This window comes from Rattus norvegicus, chromosome 1, assembly GCF_021556685.1.
Source record: "Rattus norvegicus strain SHRSP/BbbUtx chromosome 1, alternate assembly SHRSP_T2T, whole genome shotgun sequence".
Taxonomy (NCBI): domain Eukaryota; kingdom Metazoa; phylum Chordata; class Mammalia; order Rodentia; family Muridae; genus Rattus; species Rattus norvegicus.
In genome coordinates, this window is record NC_141534.1 from 43,973,664 (window position 1) to 43,990,660 (window position 16,997).

At 42.1% G+C, this 16,997-nt stretch overlaps 1 protein-coding gene across 36 annotated transcripts in view; it reads right to left on the bottom strand.

The window, feature by feature from the left end:
- Syne1 (spectrin repeat containing nuclear envelope protein 1) overlaps positions 1–16,997 on the bottom strand; it is a 477,397-nt gene extending 460,400 nt beyond the window's left edge. For 33 of the 36 annotated variants that reach the window (XM_087580487.1, XM_087580698.1, XM_087580506.1 and 30 more), the window contains exons 1-2: positions 16,712–16,983; positions 7,776–8,050 (exon numbers count right to left, since the gene is read on the bottom strand). In XM_087580487.1, the coding sequence (XP_087436613.1) occupies positions 7,776–7,842 (67 nt within the window). In that variant the 5' untranslated portion in view covers positions 7,843–8,050; positions 16,712–16,983. 36 annotated transcript variants of the gene reach the window in all.

Below are 16,997 nucleotides of genomic sequence, written 5' to 3' on the forward strand. Positions count from 1 at the left end.
GTCCATGGAGCCCGATGCCCTCTAATACGCAGTAATGGCCTTGATTCTGCACTTGACTCCTAGATGTCAGTTACTTCATCTCCAACATAAAAGCGCCCAACTGTGAACGCTGAGATTCTACTTAAAACACAAACTAAAAGGAGGAGAAAATATGCCAAGTTTCCAAACATGCCAGAGCTGGCGCTCCTTCTTTGAATAGGACCAGGGCAAGCAGTTACCCTGAAAAGAAGTCATCCCACAAGCAGGGCGCAGTATTTGACAGAGTGAACTCATCAAGTCGAGCGGTGTTAAGGAGCGTGTGTTGTAGGAAACTCCGTGCCTCCTGTTAAGTGGGAGCCCTCGATCACAATGCAGATGAATCAGCCACAACACGAGTTCATGGTACAGGGTAATTCCAGGGTCTCCTTAATACTGTGTGAGAACCAAGGACTTTCCCAAGGATGCCTCAGGAAAATATCTCCTTGCCTCTTGATTTGCAAATTTGAGTCATGTACTCCATAGAAATAGAAAAAACAAAATTCCAATACTTTTTTTTTTTACACAAGATGTCATGTACCTCAAACTGGCCTGGAACACACTAGTAGCTGAAGATGACCTGTAGCTTGTAATTCTCCTGCTCCTTCTTCTTGAGTGCTGAAATTACAAGCATAGGCTAGCTGCTCCGTTTAGGTAGTGCCGGGGATCAAACCCAGGGCTTTCTTCAATCTGGGCCAGGACTCTCTCAACTGAGCTAAATCCCCTACCCAATGCACCCTTTTTATGTGCAATTGTTACAAAATCGTCTACAGTATTACTAATTCTAGGAACTAATAAAATGGATACAATTAGTCTGTGTTTGTCTAGAAATGCAACTAACTGCTACTTTGTAACAATACATCCTGGTCATTGAACATCACTTAAATATTTTGGGTAGAAGACAACATGAACAATAATATTTCATTTTTTGTTTCCAAAGAAAGACACTTGCACTGACTAAGTGATTGTGGATCTGCTTTTATGGTGGGCTACGCTGTACTCAGAGAGGTAAGGCCTTCAATAGCCCCAGGGATTATTTAACCCCTAGTGAGTTTGGATCACCTTGCTCAAGAATAAGTTGCCAGCTCAGTCATGAGCTGGGATGAAGCTGAGAGACAGTCCCGTTCATACACAACCAATTGAAGTTGCATTTTTGAAGTATCTGCATTTAAGCAGCTCTTTATGGTTCATTTCTTCTCCTCGTTTTTTCCCACTTCATTTTGGACAGTCTAAAATCTCCAGGGTCACGAGCTATACAGAGTATCATCTCTCGGGGCTGGCTATACTGTGTCTAAGCTGAATCCCACAGCTGTACCCCTGCATCTGTGCACCCCACACAAGCTTGTGCTCTACTACATATGAAATTAGTCTTAGCAAATGGATCAGAGAAGGTCTATGTTTGCCTTTTTCTTCTAATCCAGAAGCTCTTAACCTGTGAGTCGTGACCCCACAGGGTTCACATATCAAATATCTTGCAGATCATATATTTACATTATGATTAATAACAGTAGCAAAATTACTGTTATGATGTAGCAACAAAAATAATTTTATGGTTGGGGGGTCACCATAACATGAAGAACTGTATTAAAAAGTTACAGCATTAAGAATATTAATTACACAACTAGACTTGTCTGCCATCTTTGAAGACCTCAAGGTCACTAGCAACTGTGTAATCTCAAAGCACTATGCACTACTGTAAGGATATCATGTTTTCTTACAGTTCCTCCGGTACTAGGACCTTGTTGATAGCTGGTGATACTTGGCTTATCAGTTCATAGCGCTGAAACTCTGTTCACTCTTCCTCAAACCAAGATATCAAACTGGAGTTTTTAAGTTCACTTCCCATCTAAGTAATCAGCATATATAGGAGTAGGAAGCTGTGCTTTATAAGAGAAAGACATTTTCAGGACGCTAAATTAGAGCAGTGCTGCAAATTCAAGACAAGCTTAATAACAATAATAATAATAAAAAACAACAAAAATGAGTAATCTTCAACTCTGAATAAAAAACACACAAGAAAATTTAGTTTTCTCTCTTGCTAAATTTGTACAATTGTTCCTACCCGTTTTGTGGAAACCTATTGACTCACTCATTCATCAAATTCATACTTACCCTTCATTATATCTATCACTATTAACCAATTCTAGCATAATAGTTTTCTCATTTCTGGGCTTGCTGTCCCCTGAGCATGGGTGCTCTGAGATGTTTTATGTCTGCAGTGAAAGGATCTGAGCTCAATGGATATCCATGAAATATTTGCTTCCAACTCATCTCAGTTCAATTCAAGCTCTTAATAAATAGTGCATTTGTGGTCAAAATTGATCTGAAAAGCTGACCCGTCTACTCTGTAGTTTCTAAAATTCTAAACAAACATAGAAAAAGGAGCAAGGCCATGCAGACTGGTGCACTGGATGCTATGATGTAAGTTGTTTAAGGCAGAGCATGGAAATAGCGGATCTTATTCTGACTGGCCATACCCAGTATTTACATTTCCTGGGGGGATGTTTGAGCTGAGTCTTAAAGCCTGGAAAAGAAAGATTGATTGGGGAGGAGAATGATGTGATGAGATAAGTTAGTTTCGAAGCTAGAAAGGACCTAGAACTGAAGCATCATAGTACACAGCAATGAACAAACATGCAGGTAGGTCATCAGCGGGACCAGATGATGATCTGTTTTATCATGATGAATAGACCTTGGGGCTTACAGTGAACTGGACCAGGCTTTCAATAAGGAATAGAACAGAATGGGATTGAACTGGGAAGAATCCTTTGCTACAGTATCCAGAGTAGATAGAACCTAACCAAACTGCCTGGTTCTGGCTGTACTGTCTGATTCTACTTTTTGATGGACTCTCCAAGCAGTGCAGGCCCATCTCACTTGAATCTGAGTAAAATGCGATCGTGTGGGAGAAATCTAGAGAAAGCAGAGGATCCGAAGGTGCTGCCTGCAAATCTGTGATTAGAGAAGCTCTTGGCCAAATGAGTGCTGGGCCTCACCACATGTAGGAGCACACACAGCCATGAACACCAACAGCAAAAACGACGAGACACAAACCGAGAATTGCAGGATTCTTCCTGAGTCAGTGAACAGGTCACACAGCAAGAAAGAACAAGCAGACAAGAGGGGCTCAAGTGTCATGGGAACAACATTGGTGAGTCCCGTGATGGGAAAGGAAGCAAATGGATGTGGGTGATTATAGCATTCAAGGTAAATGCTCTTTTTAACGTGGGTGGGGACCAGTGTTTACTAAACATGAAAGATTAATATCAGAAGAGGAAGGAATTGTTTTTAATCCAAGAGGTCACTGTGAACAATGGGGGAAGAAAAAAAAGCACACACACAAGTTACGGTAGAAACCACTTTTAAAATAGTTAAGCAAATTTCACTACACCCAAATACTTTCATACATAGGCCAAGGTCATGCATAGATCATCAGATGCAGAACATGCCTGGCATGTCAGAAACTTCTCTTCTGTTTTTATTTATTTATTTGAGAACACAAAATCATATTGTTGGCCTAGCTTCAGTCTTTTTTGCATGTCCTCTGTCTATATTCTTACCATAATTTCCTATCTAAAATAAAATAGTGCGTTGCTAATTAAATACCTACAAATAGTAATTGCTTAAACTATGGGCTATCGTTCAAAGAATGGGAAAAACATATTTCTGTATTTATATGTTAATATGCACAGGAAAAAACATTTAATTCTTAATCAACCCCAGTCTGAAAGGAAAAAGGAGAGAATACCCTGGGAGGGGAGAATACATTTTTTAATTGTTTTTAAGTCTCATGAAGCATATAAAAGATCTAACACAAGAAATTGAGTCTTTTTTCTCTTTATAGCTAGCTGATCCTTTATATTATACATTTTTGAAAATCTAAAGTCTATGGTCACCTTTAGGGTCTTTGTCCACCACACAGAGGACAATCCAAGGTTCAGGTCAGACCATGACAGGCAGGCTCCGTGGTGACTGATAGAGCTGCCACACTGTAAACGCACTTCTGCCAACTTAGTGACGTTGCTTTGTTGAGGGGAAGTCCTGTGGCTCAGACAGTGTGTCAGATATTCCAAAGACACAGGACATCACACGTTCTCTCCCTGTCTATCAAGCTGGCCCTGGAGGAGCCAAGTAAACAATGACAGATTCTAAGAAAGCAATGTCATCAACTCCATAACAACATGGGAAACTAATCTAGAAAAATAAGGAGCTCAGGTGAAGATTCAGGAAAGGGAGATGTGTATGGACAGATGTAGGAGAAATGTGACAGTCCCATTCAGGTGAAATACATCAAGAGTAGCCCTGGTCTCCTGAGGACCATGTTAGCTCCAGGCAGAAACCCGAACTCTGTAAGAACTGAAGACTGCTTAGTATCCAATTAAGAAAACCTAGATTTTGGGCCCCAATTTCACTTAAGTGCTACATAAAGAACAGAATTGTATTTAATGATAGCTTCAGGAACTTCTTATTCCTCAGCCTCTGAGACTCTTGAAACACCTTGCAGCCTTTGGCAGAGCCATTCTTTGTTTTTCCAGAAATGTTTAGGTCTTTTAAGCTCATGAACCCGTACCTATTTGAGCCCGTATGTAAAGCATACAGACTTTTATGTAGTGAATTTACAGAAAGGGGTAGACATAAACATTAGTGACGTTGAGCGCCATCAATTACTTCCTCTCTACACATCCCTTCAACTTCCTTATCTCCCGTTTCCCGTCTCCTGTTGCCCCTCAAAACTGGCTGCAGCATTGCAGTCTCCTATGTTGAACCCTTATCATCCCCCACCTCCGAATTCTTAAATATCTATCATTGAACCATCTTTTCTTTCCCACCCAGCCCCTAGGTGACGTCAGTGAAATCCATCTCTTTAACTACACACCAAGTGTTGACCATGAAAGAATTATTCTATTTTTTGAAAACTCAAGGTTTTGTTTTTTGGGTTTTTTTTTCTTTTTTTCAGACATGGTCTAATTTTTCTAGCCTAGCTCATCTGGAACTGTCAGTCCTCCTGCCTCAACCTCCTGAATGCTGGCTCACTGGGGCCGCCAATGCTGGTTTAACACCACACACTTTTGTAGCCACTTTCTCTCAGAGACTCAGCATACTGATTCCCATCTGTTTTGGTAATTAGCACTTGTCCTGTGAGATTACAAGGATGCCGCCCTGTCAGTGACAATATTCATGTGGAAATCCATGAAAATTTGCATTTTCAAACCAAAGAGAAGTAAGTAGTTGGGAAGAGTCAACACATATTCTAAGTAATTGTGACTGAGAGGCACTATGAAAAGATCTTTAAAATATAGTCACTGCCTGCAAAAATATTTGTAAACAGAAGCAATGAGACTTTTTTAAGACAACCCAAAGTAACCCCAGGAACCCCTATTGTGTGTGTCTCTTCACATTCAAAATATATTAAACATATATAGTATATACGCTAATTCCATCCGTCCACAGGGCTTAGACATTTATATTATATAATATCTTCTTATGTTTTCCTTTAAGCTTACATTAAAATTGATTGGCTAAGTTATAGTACATTTATTTTCTTAAGAGCAAATGAACTCAGCAGTGCAGTATGACTGCTCATCCATAATTCAGGATTGCAGCCTAAAACATTATGCTCAGCAAGCACAAATATTGGCAAAGGTGAAAGATTGAACTGCTACAGTAGCAGCAGAATCATGTCGCAATCTGTGAGTGCACTTGAATTCAGAGAGCTGGGACTACAAATTAGAAGAGAAAATAGTCAACAACCCAACTGCAGATAAAACAAGCCAGACAGTAAAACCAGCTTAGAGTTGAAAGAAGGCCCGGTCCTCCTTGTTAGGTATTCATGGTTCAGGTATTCATGGTTCTCAAGTGCAAATAAAATATGGTAGGAGGGATTAAAAAATGTGATTTATCTACCTAGGCAATGAAAATGGAGGTTTTATTCTAGAGAATTCTTCTTATGAACTTTTAATTTTGAAAATAGCAAATCTGGCTCTATTTAAATTAGTACAAATTCATCTCTCCTCAAATGAATTTCTTTGCTTGTCTTAATTTTCTGCCCAGCAATACCAGTCCTCTCTTTATAAGAATCTTGGTCATGTGTCAGGGGGTTCCTAGGAGTGAGCAAGGCTTCCAAATTCCCCTGACAAATAACCGTTCTCCTTTGCCAGAAGGACTAACCCCTGGGGATGCACAGCATCTTAAGGACATACGATGAGAACCGAAAGTGAGCTTTGGTGGCTGAATCAGCAGAATTAACCCAGCAGATCAATGTGGTAGCGACACCCAGGGTGGTGACTGTCTGTCTGCCCTCTCTTTCTTCCTCTGACGCTGCTAGAGACGACATTGTGCAGCAGATCTATCGATCACCTCTGCTCATCAGTCAGCTATATATGCGGGACGGTCTATGCTTACCAATGTTCTCTTCCCAAATGTCAGTGTTCAACATTCTAACTTTGTCAGATAGCCTTCTGACTTTCTATAACGTTGACAAAAAAGGAAGAATGACTTATACAAGTATAGTCACCCAATTATATAATAAAAGCCCTGAATGCATAAAACCATTAATGATCCTCTAGGGATCTGAACAATCAGAAGAACAAACATGACACATTATTCTTCTGTGACTATCAGAATCATTCACCATACCACAGCTCTTAAAGATTACCACACAAGTTCTGTTTAATATATTATACCCTTGAACTTCGAAACATAGTCCTGAAGGGAGTGTAGTCCAGGAGTCGGGGACCTGTCTGTGTTTTGCAAATGGGACCATGGGAGTGACACAGACATCAGGCAGACCTGGTGTGGCATGGAGATGAGGCCTCAGCTTCCTCCTCCACCTCTTTCTCAAGATAAACCATTTACTTAAAAAAAATAACAAAACAACTTTAAAGCATAAATACTTTTCAGTCTCACTCACTTGAAATCAAATCCTCTGTAGTTAGAACTGCCATTCACCAAGGACAAGACAAAGAAGATGGGGTAGGACTGTATTCTGACCCTGTGGGGGTCCCTTCAAATCTTTCCACATATAACCTTGGTGGCCAGCATGTAGCTTATCTGGAGAATTTCACCTTTAACAAGCTCATGGGCAAGTCTTCCAACACCAAAACAACATTCTGCACATTTTGATAGGGGTCTTACACTTTCCTTTCCATCATTGATAAATAATGCCACTGGAACATATGACTTAACATCTCCCCCCAGGGATACAGCAAAGGCATATAGTCAGGAGCAACAGTCTCATCTCCACAGTTCAAGATGTACAGCTTAGTCTGAGTCCAGGGTTACTGAACAAAACCAATCAGAATTTTCAGTTTTTTGGTGAGGGGGTAGGGAATGGGGTAATTTGTGTCCTATTTTCAACACAGATCTGTTGTTTTATTGAATAAGCCAGAGAGAAGTCTGACTAATACTGATGTCATGAATCAATACAGACTGATAAGCACAGGTAAGGACCCTTAACTACGAATGTTCTCAGGGAAACTGGGTCTCTGATTACACATGGAGCTCTTTGTATAGCATTGTCATGGCGACCCTTTTAGGACAGTAAAGCAGACCCACAATCACAGTGAACTGTATCTTTTCACATGATGTATAGACATCTTAAAACAGCATGGACTTATTAAAAACAATAAAAGGCACCGGTCTATTCTCTTCTTTGCTATAACTCCATAAAGTTGAATGGAAGACCAAGAAAATAGAAGATATTCTGAGATAAAAATGATACTTTTAATTGAGCGTATTTTAAAACTGTAATTTCAGCTCACCTTGTAGCCTCTGCATCACGTTGGTGATGTCCCGATGAGACCTGGAAGATGCCCGGGAGGTTGCCATGGTCCTTCTTGTAACATAGAACCAGCACCAAGTGAAGTATCTCAGCGCAGGGGAATATTATGCTGCTTCAGATAACATCCACAGTCCTGTATAGACCCACTGGGTCTCAGACAAATCTCAGGCACTTTTGGTGATAAGCAAGAGGACAGCATTGTAATCCCATGAACTTCACATTCTTCTCCTTCTGTTCTTAAGTAGACTCAAGAACCTGGAAAGCAAAGCAAACCAAAACACAATACGAAAAGTAACTACCATAGTGTGTCTTCCGTAGTGCAAAAGGAGGCTATCCCTCCTCCTTTCCAAAGTCGGACTCACTGTTGAGGGCTATGTAACTAATAGATAAGCAGCTGATGTATAGAAAAACACCAGACAGGTTAAAGCACTGCTCCAGGTTTAGAATTACTGTGATATGCACCTTAGTTTGAATGAGCAATGCCCTGCACAGGCTCCTTAGTTAGCACCTGACTCGGTTGGTGGTCCTATTGGGGAGGTTACGGACCCTTCAAGAGGTGGAGCCTCCCTAAAGGAAGAGCATCTCTCAAGATGGGTTAATAGCTTGAGTCAGCTTTCTGGTCCTTCTCTCTGCTTCCTTGTGTGGATGGACTTGATCTCTCTGTTCCCTAAACCTGCCACCAGGCCATCCCTGCCTAAAAAAAGTCAGACAGTAGCTTCTTGACGTCGATAAATGTAATCTGAACAGGAAATGCTCCCTTGTACTGTTTTCTTTTTTTAAAGTACAAATTTAGTGACTTATAATGTCCAATCAAAATGCTGGACTTCACTTCTTGATGTTTACATAACCCCTTACCTACGCCATTTTCATTGCTTTACAGTCATTTTTCTCCTATTGTTTCATTTACATCTTCCAAGAACAACATCATGTCCTAGCTCCTAGTAAACATCTGATGAATGGACTCACTACAGATAGGGCTGGGGTGGAACGCTTCATTGGGTTCATTGGTAGAGTAATTAGTCTGTGTATGCACAGACTTAGGGCTAATCCCCAGCAATGCATACCTGGCCATTGTGGCTCAGACCTGAAATTCCAGTGCTCAGGATATAGAAGCAGGAGAGCCAAGCACACAAGGTCATCAGCGTCTCGATATTTCTCAATGTCAAGACTTCACTGTCTGACTTATTTCAGGCAACCTACTTTTTACTTTTTTTATGGCATATTGTATTTTGCCTTTTCTCTTGCTGTGATGAGACAGCATAATTAAAAGGAACTTCAGGAGAAAGGGGGACTTATTTTAGCTTCTGGTTCCAAAGTCGTAAGCTCAAATGCATCGTGGTGGGGAAGGGATGGTGTGGTAGCAGGTGTGGGGAACACAGAGACCCCATTCCATCCACACGAGGAAGCAGAGGGTCACAAGGTGGCTTTCAGGGCCAGCCTGGGATACATGATATTATCTCAAAAGGTAAAACAAATAAGAAACCATATATGTATGTAAATTATTTCATTCTAAGTAGGATTTCCAAATACCCTCATTTTAGAAGGCAAAAATGGACCTGAGTTGTTGTTTGTTTGTTTTTCTTGAATCTTTCTCATACTCTGGTCTGCCAGTTAACGAAGTTCTTGTATGCAGCCAAATGAAATGCTTTCCTCAGGAGATACAGGCTGCTATTAGGTAAAGGCATGGGTCACGACGCACAGTTATATGGTTATATATAGCTATTTCTCCCCCGCCATCGCATCTTTTGAAGACCCAAAGATTTACAGAAAGATTCTAATGTAAGTAGTAAGACTGGGGTGGGGTGAGGTAATCAGATGGAGCATTGTCTTTCTAACCCTCTCTGGGTTCTCTGCTTTGCTAGTGCAATTGATTACTCTCATTTTGGGGGTAAAAAGGAGGCAGGCATGTAGTTAGTGAAACCCTGACATTGAGAAATGTGCTGCGGGCAAGGCTTTCGTAACCCTAGGGTAAGCTGAACAGAGTCCTGCTAGAAAGGAGAGCAGTGCTTCCAGAGAAACACTCGATGAAGGGGCACACTGAGGCCTTTGTACACCCGATCTTTACGGTAAGTCACTTCGAGTCTCCAGGAGACAATGCTGATGACAGAGAAAATAGGAATTCAGCTGGGAGGCAGAGGTCAAAGGCCAACTTAAAAGTCTAAAGCAAGCACAACACACACATATGGAATGTCCCACTTGACTGAAGGAAAAATAAAAGTAAAGAGGAGTCTATATGTGTTACACACAAAAAATAAGCAAATAAAGAATGGGTTACATAATCAAATATAATGACACGTTGTTAGGTGTTACATCACCTTTATGTTAGGTTAGGTTATTTATTTATGTTATTTATGTTAGGTGACATCATAAGAACGCAGACATATTGGACTCTGGCTGGAATGCATCAATGTGAAACTAGCCATATCTTTTGGAAGCTACTGCCTGTGAAAAGCAAACAAGCAAACAAACAAACAAACAAACAAACCACTGACTGTATGTTCACATATCAAGAGGGTGTGCTAAAGCAGAAGGCCTCACTAACTGCTCACTTCCGTTCAGGTGACAGTGACCCACCGAATGGCCTCAAGGGTTAGGGAGGCAGAAGCTACTGGGAGGGACATGTATGGGAAGGGAAACTCAGCACTTGGCCTCTTGTGGGTAGGAAATAGACTACTCAGTGGGTGGAGCTTCGAGACATGTAGGTGCGAGGGAGAAATAACTCTATAGAACCGTGCGTCATGACCTATACCTTTACCTAATAGCACCTGTATTTCCTGAGGAAAGCATTCTGCCTGCCTACATACAGGAGCTACTGTAACTGGCAGACCGGAGTCTGAGAACCATTCAACAGGCCTCATAATAATTCACACCTTCAGTGTTAGGAGGTCAGGTTCCTCAAGTGCAAGAATGTAGCTCACTGACCTCTGTCATGTCAACGCACTCATCTGGAATCTTCCTAACATTCGGTATCTATTGACATCACTTAGATATAACTAGAGGAGAGGTAAGGAGAAAAAAGTGGGCTAGAATTTTTGCTCAATACGAGGGCACTTGATTAGCATCTGGGGAAAAAAATTAAAACAGAAATTGTTGCAACCCCGCAACCCCATACCAGTCCATAACCCATCATGGAGTTCATAGATGATTAAGACAGTCTCATACACTCTACCAAGAATTGCAGAATTAAAAGCTTTTCTCTGGAAACCTCATGGAAATGATCCCATGTTCATACCCATGTCTCAAAAAGGCTAATCTTAGAATCCATTGCTCCCATTTCCCTCTTCACATTCAACTATGATTTCTCTGCTTCTGTTCATGTGTGCCCGGATTTACTGCTGCTGCAGAGCTCATTTTGAAAGCCTGAGATCAGAGTTAAGACTGCAAAGATAAATGTGGCACAGAACCTATTTTTGAGGGGTGTAGGACATAGTAAGAGAAGCTATGTAGAAGAGATAATTTTTAAAAATCCCGGGAACAAGTATGGAGGTAAAACTAGAGGGACACAGAAGACGGGGCTGTAGCAGTTTTCGGGGTATAGAATGATGTCCTGAGAAGGCTTTCACATCTAAACCAAGTTTGGGGGAGTGAATCAGGTGAAGAAGAGAGTTGGACCCAGGGCTTTTGGGAAAGGCAATAGCATGGAGACCAACAGGGTACCTTGATATTGAAGCTCTGTGCTCACAAAAAGGCAGAGTGATGGAAGGCCCTGGGCGTTATGCTCAGAGGTGTGATTCTGGTTCTCTACAAGGCATCGAGGAGCCATTAATGGGCCAGAAATGAGAAGACATAATTTAGAATTGTTTGTCTGAGATCAGATTTCATAGAGCCGGTGTTGGCCTTGTATCTGACGATAACCTTGAGCTTCTTCTCTTTCTGCTCCTAACTCTTCAGGCTGGGATAATGGGTAAACACTACTGTGTTCCACGTATACCATGATAGGGATCGAAACTACACCTCTGCACACATTAGACAAGCACTTTAGTAACTTAGCTACATCGCCAACCTGGCTACCATTTTCAAGGTTATTTTTGAGGTAAGGTTGAACAATCCAGGAAGCTAAATAAGGAAGGCATCTTGGGGATAAAGGTGGGAGCTGGATGAAGGAGATAGTGAAGAGAAGGTAAATGAAGAAATGTGCAGGAAGGGGACTTTATAATGTTTGGTGACAGGGCAGCTAGGATTGCAGAGGTCTGGGACAGCCAAGATTATAGGAGCTAAAAATATGCATTTATAGGGTGGAAAGAGGGAAGTAAGAGGTCTTAGGAGACACTAGGATTTGAGGTATAATTGGTGGTCCTCTGGGGGATTGTCAGTGTCCCTTCATATCACCACTCTGTGAAAACTCCAAGCTACAAAAGGGAACAGCATCACTAATTACTTAACTGAGGACCCCATATGTCCGACATCTTCCCTGTCTACCTCGGTGGGTGCATATTTCTCTAGCAGTAATGACCCATATAAGGGTAAATACGTGCTGGCTTGTATTTACTACATTGTAAGCTCACTTTACAGTGAACACCACTGGTATAGGCACAGTGACATGTTTTGTTTTGTCTCTGTAGTACTGGGGATGGTACCTAGGGCTTGCGCGTGTTTGAAAACTACACCATAGTTTTTAACTTTTCTTGCCTTCCTCTTTCAGCCATCGACTCCAACTGTAGCCATAGATGCATGCTGAGCAGTCAATGTTGAATTTTAAATTGTGTGACTGAGTGCATGCTATTCTGTGTCTACGAATTTCTACTGCCTCTCACGGAACTTCTTCCTCTAACGCAAGAGTTGGTGCAACATCCTTCCTTTCTCAGGGCTAAGATAAACTATTTCAGTTTCATCATTTGCCTATGCTTACATGCAATATTGTGGAACTATGCTTTTCTTGCTTTTGACGGATATGATAGGATCATGCGATTGATAAGAGATTTAAAATTAATAAAAAAGAAAAATTAAAAAAGGAGACTGGTAGTTTGGAAACATGAGTTCAGAGCCTCACTTTGTGCCAGATAGTGGGGTAGTTTTGTGATGAACTTGTATATGGGACTTTTCAGCAAGAACTTGTCAGAGAAAGTGAGGTTTCAGAAAATTCTGGCCAAGGAAGGTCTAGAGAGGACTCTTGTACTATTCTGATGATCTCTGGTGTGTTCATGTGTGTGTGTGCCTCTGTATGTACTAAAGGAAACTTGTGCATGTGCGCATATGTGTGTATGTGAGAGTGAGTGTGTGTGAGTATGTGTGTGAGTGTGAGTGTGTATGTACATATGTATTGAGTGTATGTGTATGTATGTGTGTGTGTGAGTGTGAATGTGTGTATGTGAGTGTGTGTATGTGAGTGTGAATGTGTGTGAGTGTGAATGTGTGTGAGTGTGTGTGTATGTGAGTGTGTGCGTATGTGAGTGTGTGTGTATGTGAGAGTGTGTGCATGTGAGTGTGTGCGCGCATGTGAGAGTGTGTGTATATGAGTGTGTGTGTGTTTGTGGGTATGTATGTGAGTGTGTATGTGAGTATGTGTATATAAGTATATGTGAGTGTGTGTATGTGAATGTGTGTATGTGACTGTGTATGTATGTGAGTGTGAGTGTGTGGTGTGTGTGTGTGTGTGTGTGTGTGTGTGTGTGAGAGAGAGAGAGAGAGAGAGAGAGAGAGAGAGAGAGAGAGAATCTCCCTCAGTCACTCTCCACCTTATTTTCTGTGATGTCAGCTCTCACTGAACTTGGAGCTTATCAGGGAAACATGGGATTTGGACTGTGAGACTCTTTGATAGACCATTTGCCTGCCACATATAAGACCTCAGGTTCATTCCCAGCAGAAAAGAATATAATATTTGGCATATAGTTTCAGCAAATCACTGGCTTTTCTTTTTCTTTCCTTGGCCTCATTTTCTCTATCCTAGACCAGGAAGAGGCTCCCTAGTGAGCTTCTAAAGGTGGTCTAAGTGACAACCAGACAAAAAGCAATGGATGTTCTTCCTCTAGGGAGGCTCCACCTCTTGAAGGGTCCATAACCTCCCAAATAATAACACCAACTGAGTCAGGTGCTAAATAAGGAGCCTGTGCAGGGCATTGGTCCTGCAGCAACAGACATGCCCACGAGCTGCCTAAGAACATCATCGGGGACAGATGCAGAACCGCCATCTCACTTCGCCAATGTTTTCCAGGTAGTTTTTAACAGATGCAGGAAACTGTGGGTGAGGGACAGGTATAACACCTAGAGAGTCCAGGCAGTGGTGAAGGCAGACAAGCCCCTCTTACTGCTGTGTAAGAGAGAAAAGCTGACATAAACAACAAGCAGGGTGGCTTTGCAAAGTTGACGCCCAGGTCAGCATGGGAACAGCCACCATCTGCTGCGCACAGGGGGAGAGCAAGGGCAGAGGCTCTTCAGCCTGTGTTATTTAGATTCTCCTGTTGAGTGAGTCTCTCCTCTCAACACAAGCACCTCTGTAAAGCCCAGCAACCAGATATCACCATGTTACTTTCCCTGTTTCTACTCAAAATGTACACTAGGCTACTCTGGCACTTTCTTGTTTGTCCCACTAAAGAGGAATAAAATTAGGAAAGCAGTGGGAGAAATGGTTCTAGACCATGGGGATTCACCTCAGTGCAATATAAGAGTTTTTAGTACTAGGAGACTGTGGGAAAAAGACCAACTGTGCATTAACCAGGCATGATGTCACTAATTTATAAACACATATCAGGAACTGAGACCACAAGCACTCAAGTAAGTTTACAACAATGAAATATAGCTATTAATTTAATGTCTAAGCATGCAGAGAAATCCCTGATTTAGACTAAAGTCATCTCATTCTCCTCTCATAGTCGAGTCTGTTACTGGAATAAATTCAAAATAATACGCAATTTTAAATCCAATCATTTTTCTCTAGCCTCCCATTGGTACTGGAGCAAATTAATAAACATTAAAATGGTTAAAACCGGACTCCCTTGGGTTAATACAAATGTATTACTAATGTATGTGTGGAGATCTTCAGGAAAGTGCCCCTCATTATTCACAATTAAAAAATTATTAGGGAATAATAATAATAATTACCTTTTTGAGAAAGATAAGAAAATAAAAACGTAATCACAAGGCAGTCCAGTTGAAAACCAGTGTCATGAGTCAACCTTTGTGAATTGTCTAGAGTATAAAGTTGCTCGTGATATCTGCCGTCCTTGTTCACTTTGGGGTATGCATGTGTCTCAGCCCTTGCTCAACATTCATTCTCATTAGGCTCAACCAGAAGGAAGCATCATGTTTAAGAAGAGGATGTCCACACAGACCAGTCTTGTGTCCTGCACGCTAGTCACAGGCAGGCTACAGGGTGTGGCCACTGGAGCTGTGAGCATACCTTGCCCCTTGCCTGACGATGGGCTTCTCAGGATCTTCCCAGCCGCACCTCCTCCTTGTAGGAAGCTATGTCTACCCAGTAATTATGAGAACATAGGACCCAGTAAGACAGCAAGCAGCTCTGGATAATCTTGAAAGACCAAACAAGCTTTCACTGAACCTCACTTCCTGGGAGTAAAAGAAAAGTTCTTTATCAGGGGACAGGGGACAGCGAGACAGCTTGCAAAGAATCCTTAGTTTAAAAAGATACAAATGAGGCTCTCACCCCTGGCACTAAGCAAATGTTTCTTAATGACTAACACTGTAACAGTCAATCTGGAGATTTTCTTTATCTTCAACATGAAACATATTACATTAGTCATGACCAGGCACATTTTATTCATCTGCCACCAAGTAATATAAACAGATATTAAGCACAAGAAAAATAGATGTGTATTTTAGCTGAGTGCTATGGTGTCAGGAAAATTTTAATCCATATTATTAAATTTTTATCATGGAGAATAAAGGGCTTCTCACAGAGAACAAGCCTGGTGATTCACAACTAAATCAACATTTTATAGAGATGTAGGTCATATTAATAACCTTTTCTTGATTGAAAATTGTGCTTTCTACTTGCATAGGTAGACTGGCTCCTATATCAAATGATGACTTGAATGTAGTCCATAAGTCTAAGAAAAATAAATAGGCCTGGAAAAAAAGTTTATTTGGGGATTTTTGTAACATTTACAGATATACAAAATATTTTTGTAATATTTTCAGAAACATAAAAGTTCCCCCCCCAAACTAAAAAGCTCAGAAAATCACGATCCAGGGAGCTAGGATTGCTCTGCTGACATTTTTCTTTAGGGTGCACCTGCCTCTACAGACCAGACCTGAACTTGAAGCATCAAGGAGTTAGGTCAAACCAGCAAGCCCAACCTCTCTTTCTTTGCTATTAGCTGCTACATTTTGAGCTTTAGTACTGCCCTTTGTGCTGCACCTGCCTCCCTGTGAACCACCATTTCGCAGGTTTCCTCCCTCAGAGGTGCAAAACCTCTCTGGAAAATGTCTTTTTGGAAAGTTATCTTGTCCTCTAGTGTAGGCTCCGCCTTGAAGCAATTGCACCAGGGGAGTCTCCTGGGCCTCTGCACAGTCTTCAAGCCTTAGGCTCTGCTGCCCAACTTCCCTCCCCCCAACTCTTCCTAAAATAGTCTAGGGGTGGAGGAAGGGAGGATCCGCGAATTTATTCAGCGCCTTACATCTCGCATCTGGTAGTAGCAACAGTGCAGTGCGGACCATCATAAGAGAGTGGCTGCCTCTCGCTTGGGCATCTCTGGCGCCCAGGATATGTGCAGCAAGCGGAAATGACAACTCAGAGAGCGGGTATTAATATGTACGTACGAGATGCAAAGAGGCTAGCCAACCTCCTTATCGCCTTCCCCAGGAGTGTCACACACGTACACACGTACACACACCGCCGCCACCACCCCCCACCTCTCCCTGTGGTTCGCAGCGCGTCGGCGTGCAAGCACAAACTTGCTGCAGTGTGTTGCCTTACACCTGTCATTCCTCCATCTCTCTGTCTCTACCTTTGCTATTTACCTTGATCCGGCCTTGTTCAGGTTTCAAGCGGCGAGGTGACGCTAGCGAACGCCTCTTCCAGGCTGCGTGCAGCTCCGGGTGTGCGCTGCCGCCCTGGCCTTGTAGCCGGGTCTCCGGCGCTGTCCGCAGAGCTGCGGGAGCCAGGATGCCCTGGTGACAGAGTACAACAATCCCAGCCCAGTGTGGGCCGGTGCTGGGGTTGGCGCACACGCGCTGCTCTGCGCTGGCTGCTGGTGGCTATGCCCTCCCTCCCTGCCTAGAGGATCTGTCCCTCCTCCCGACTGCA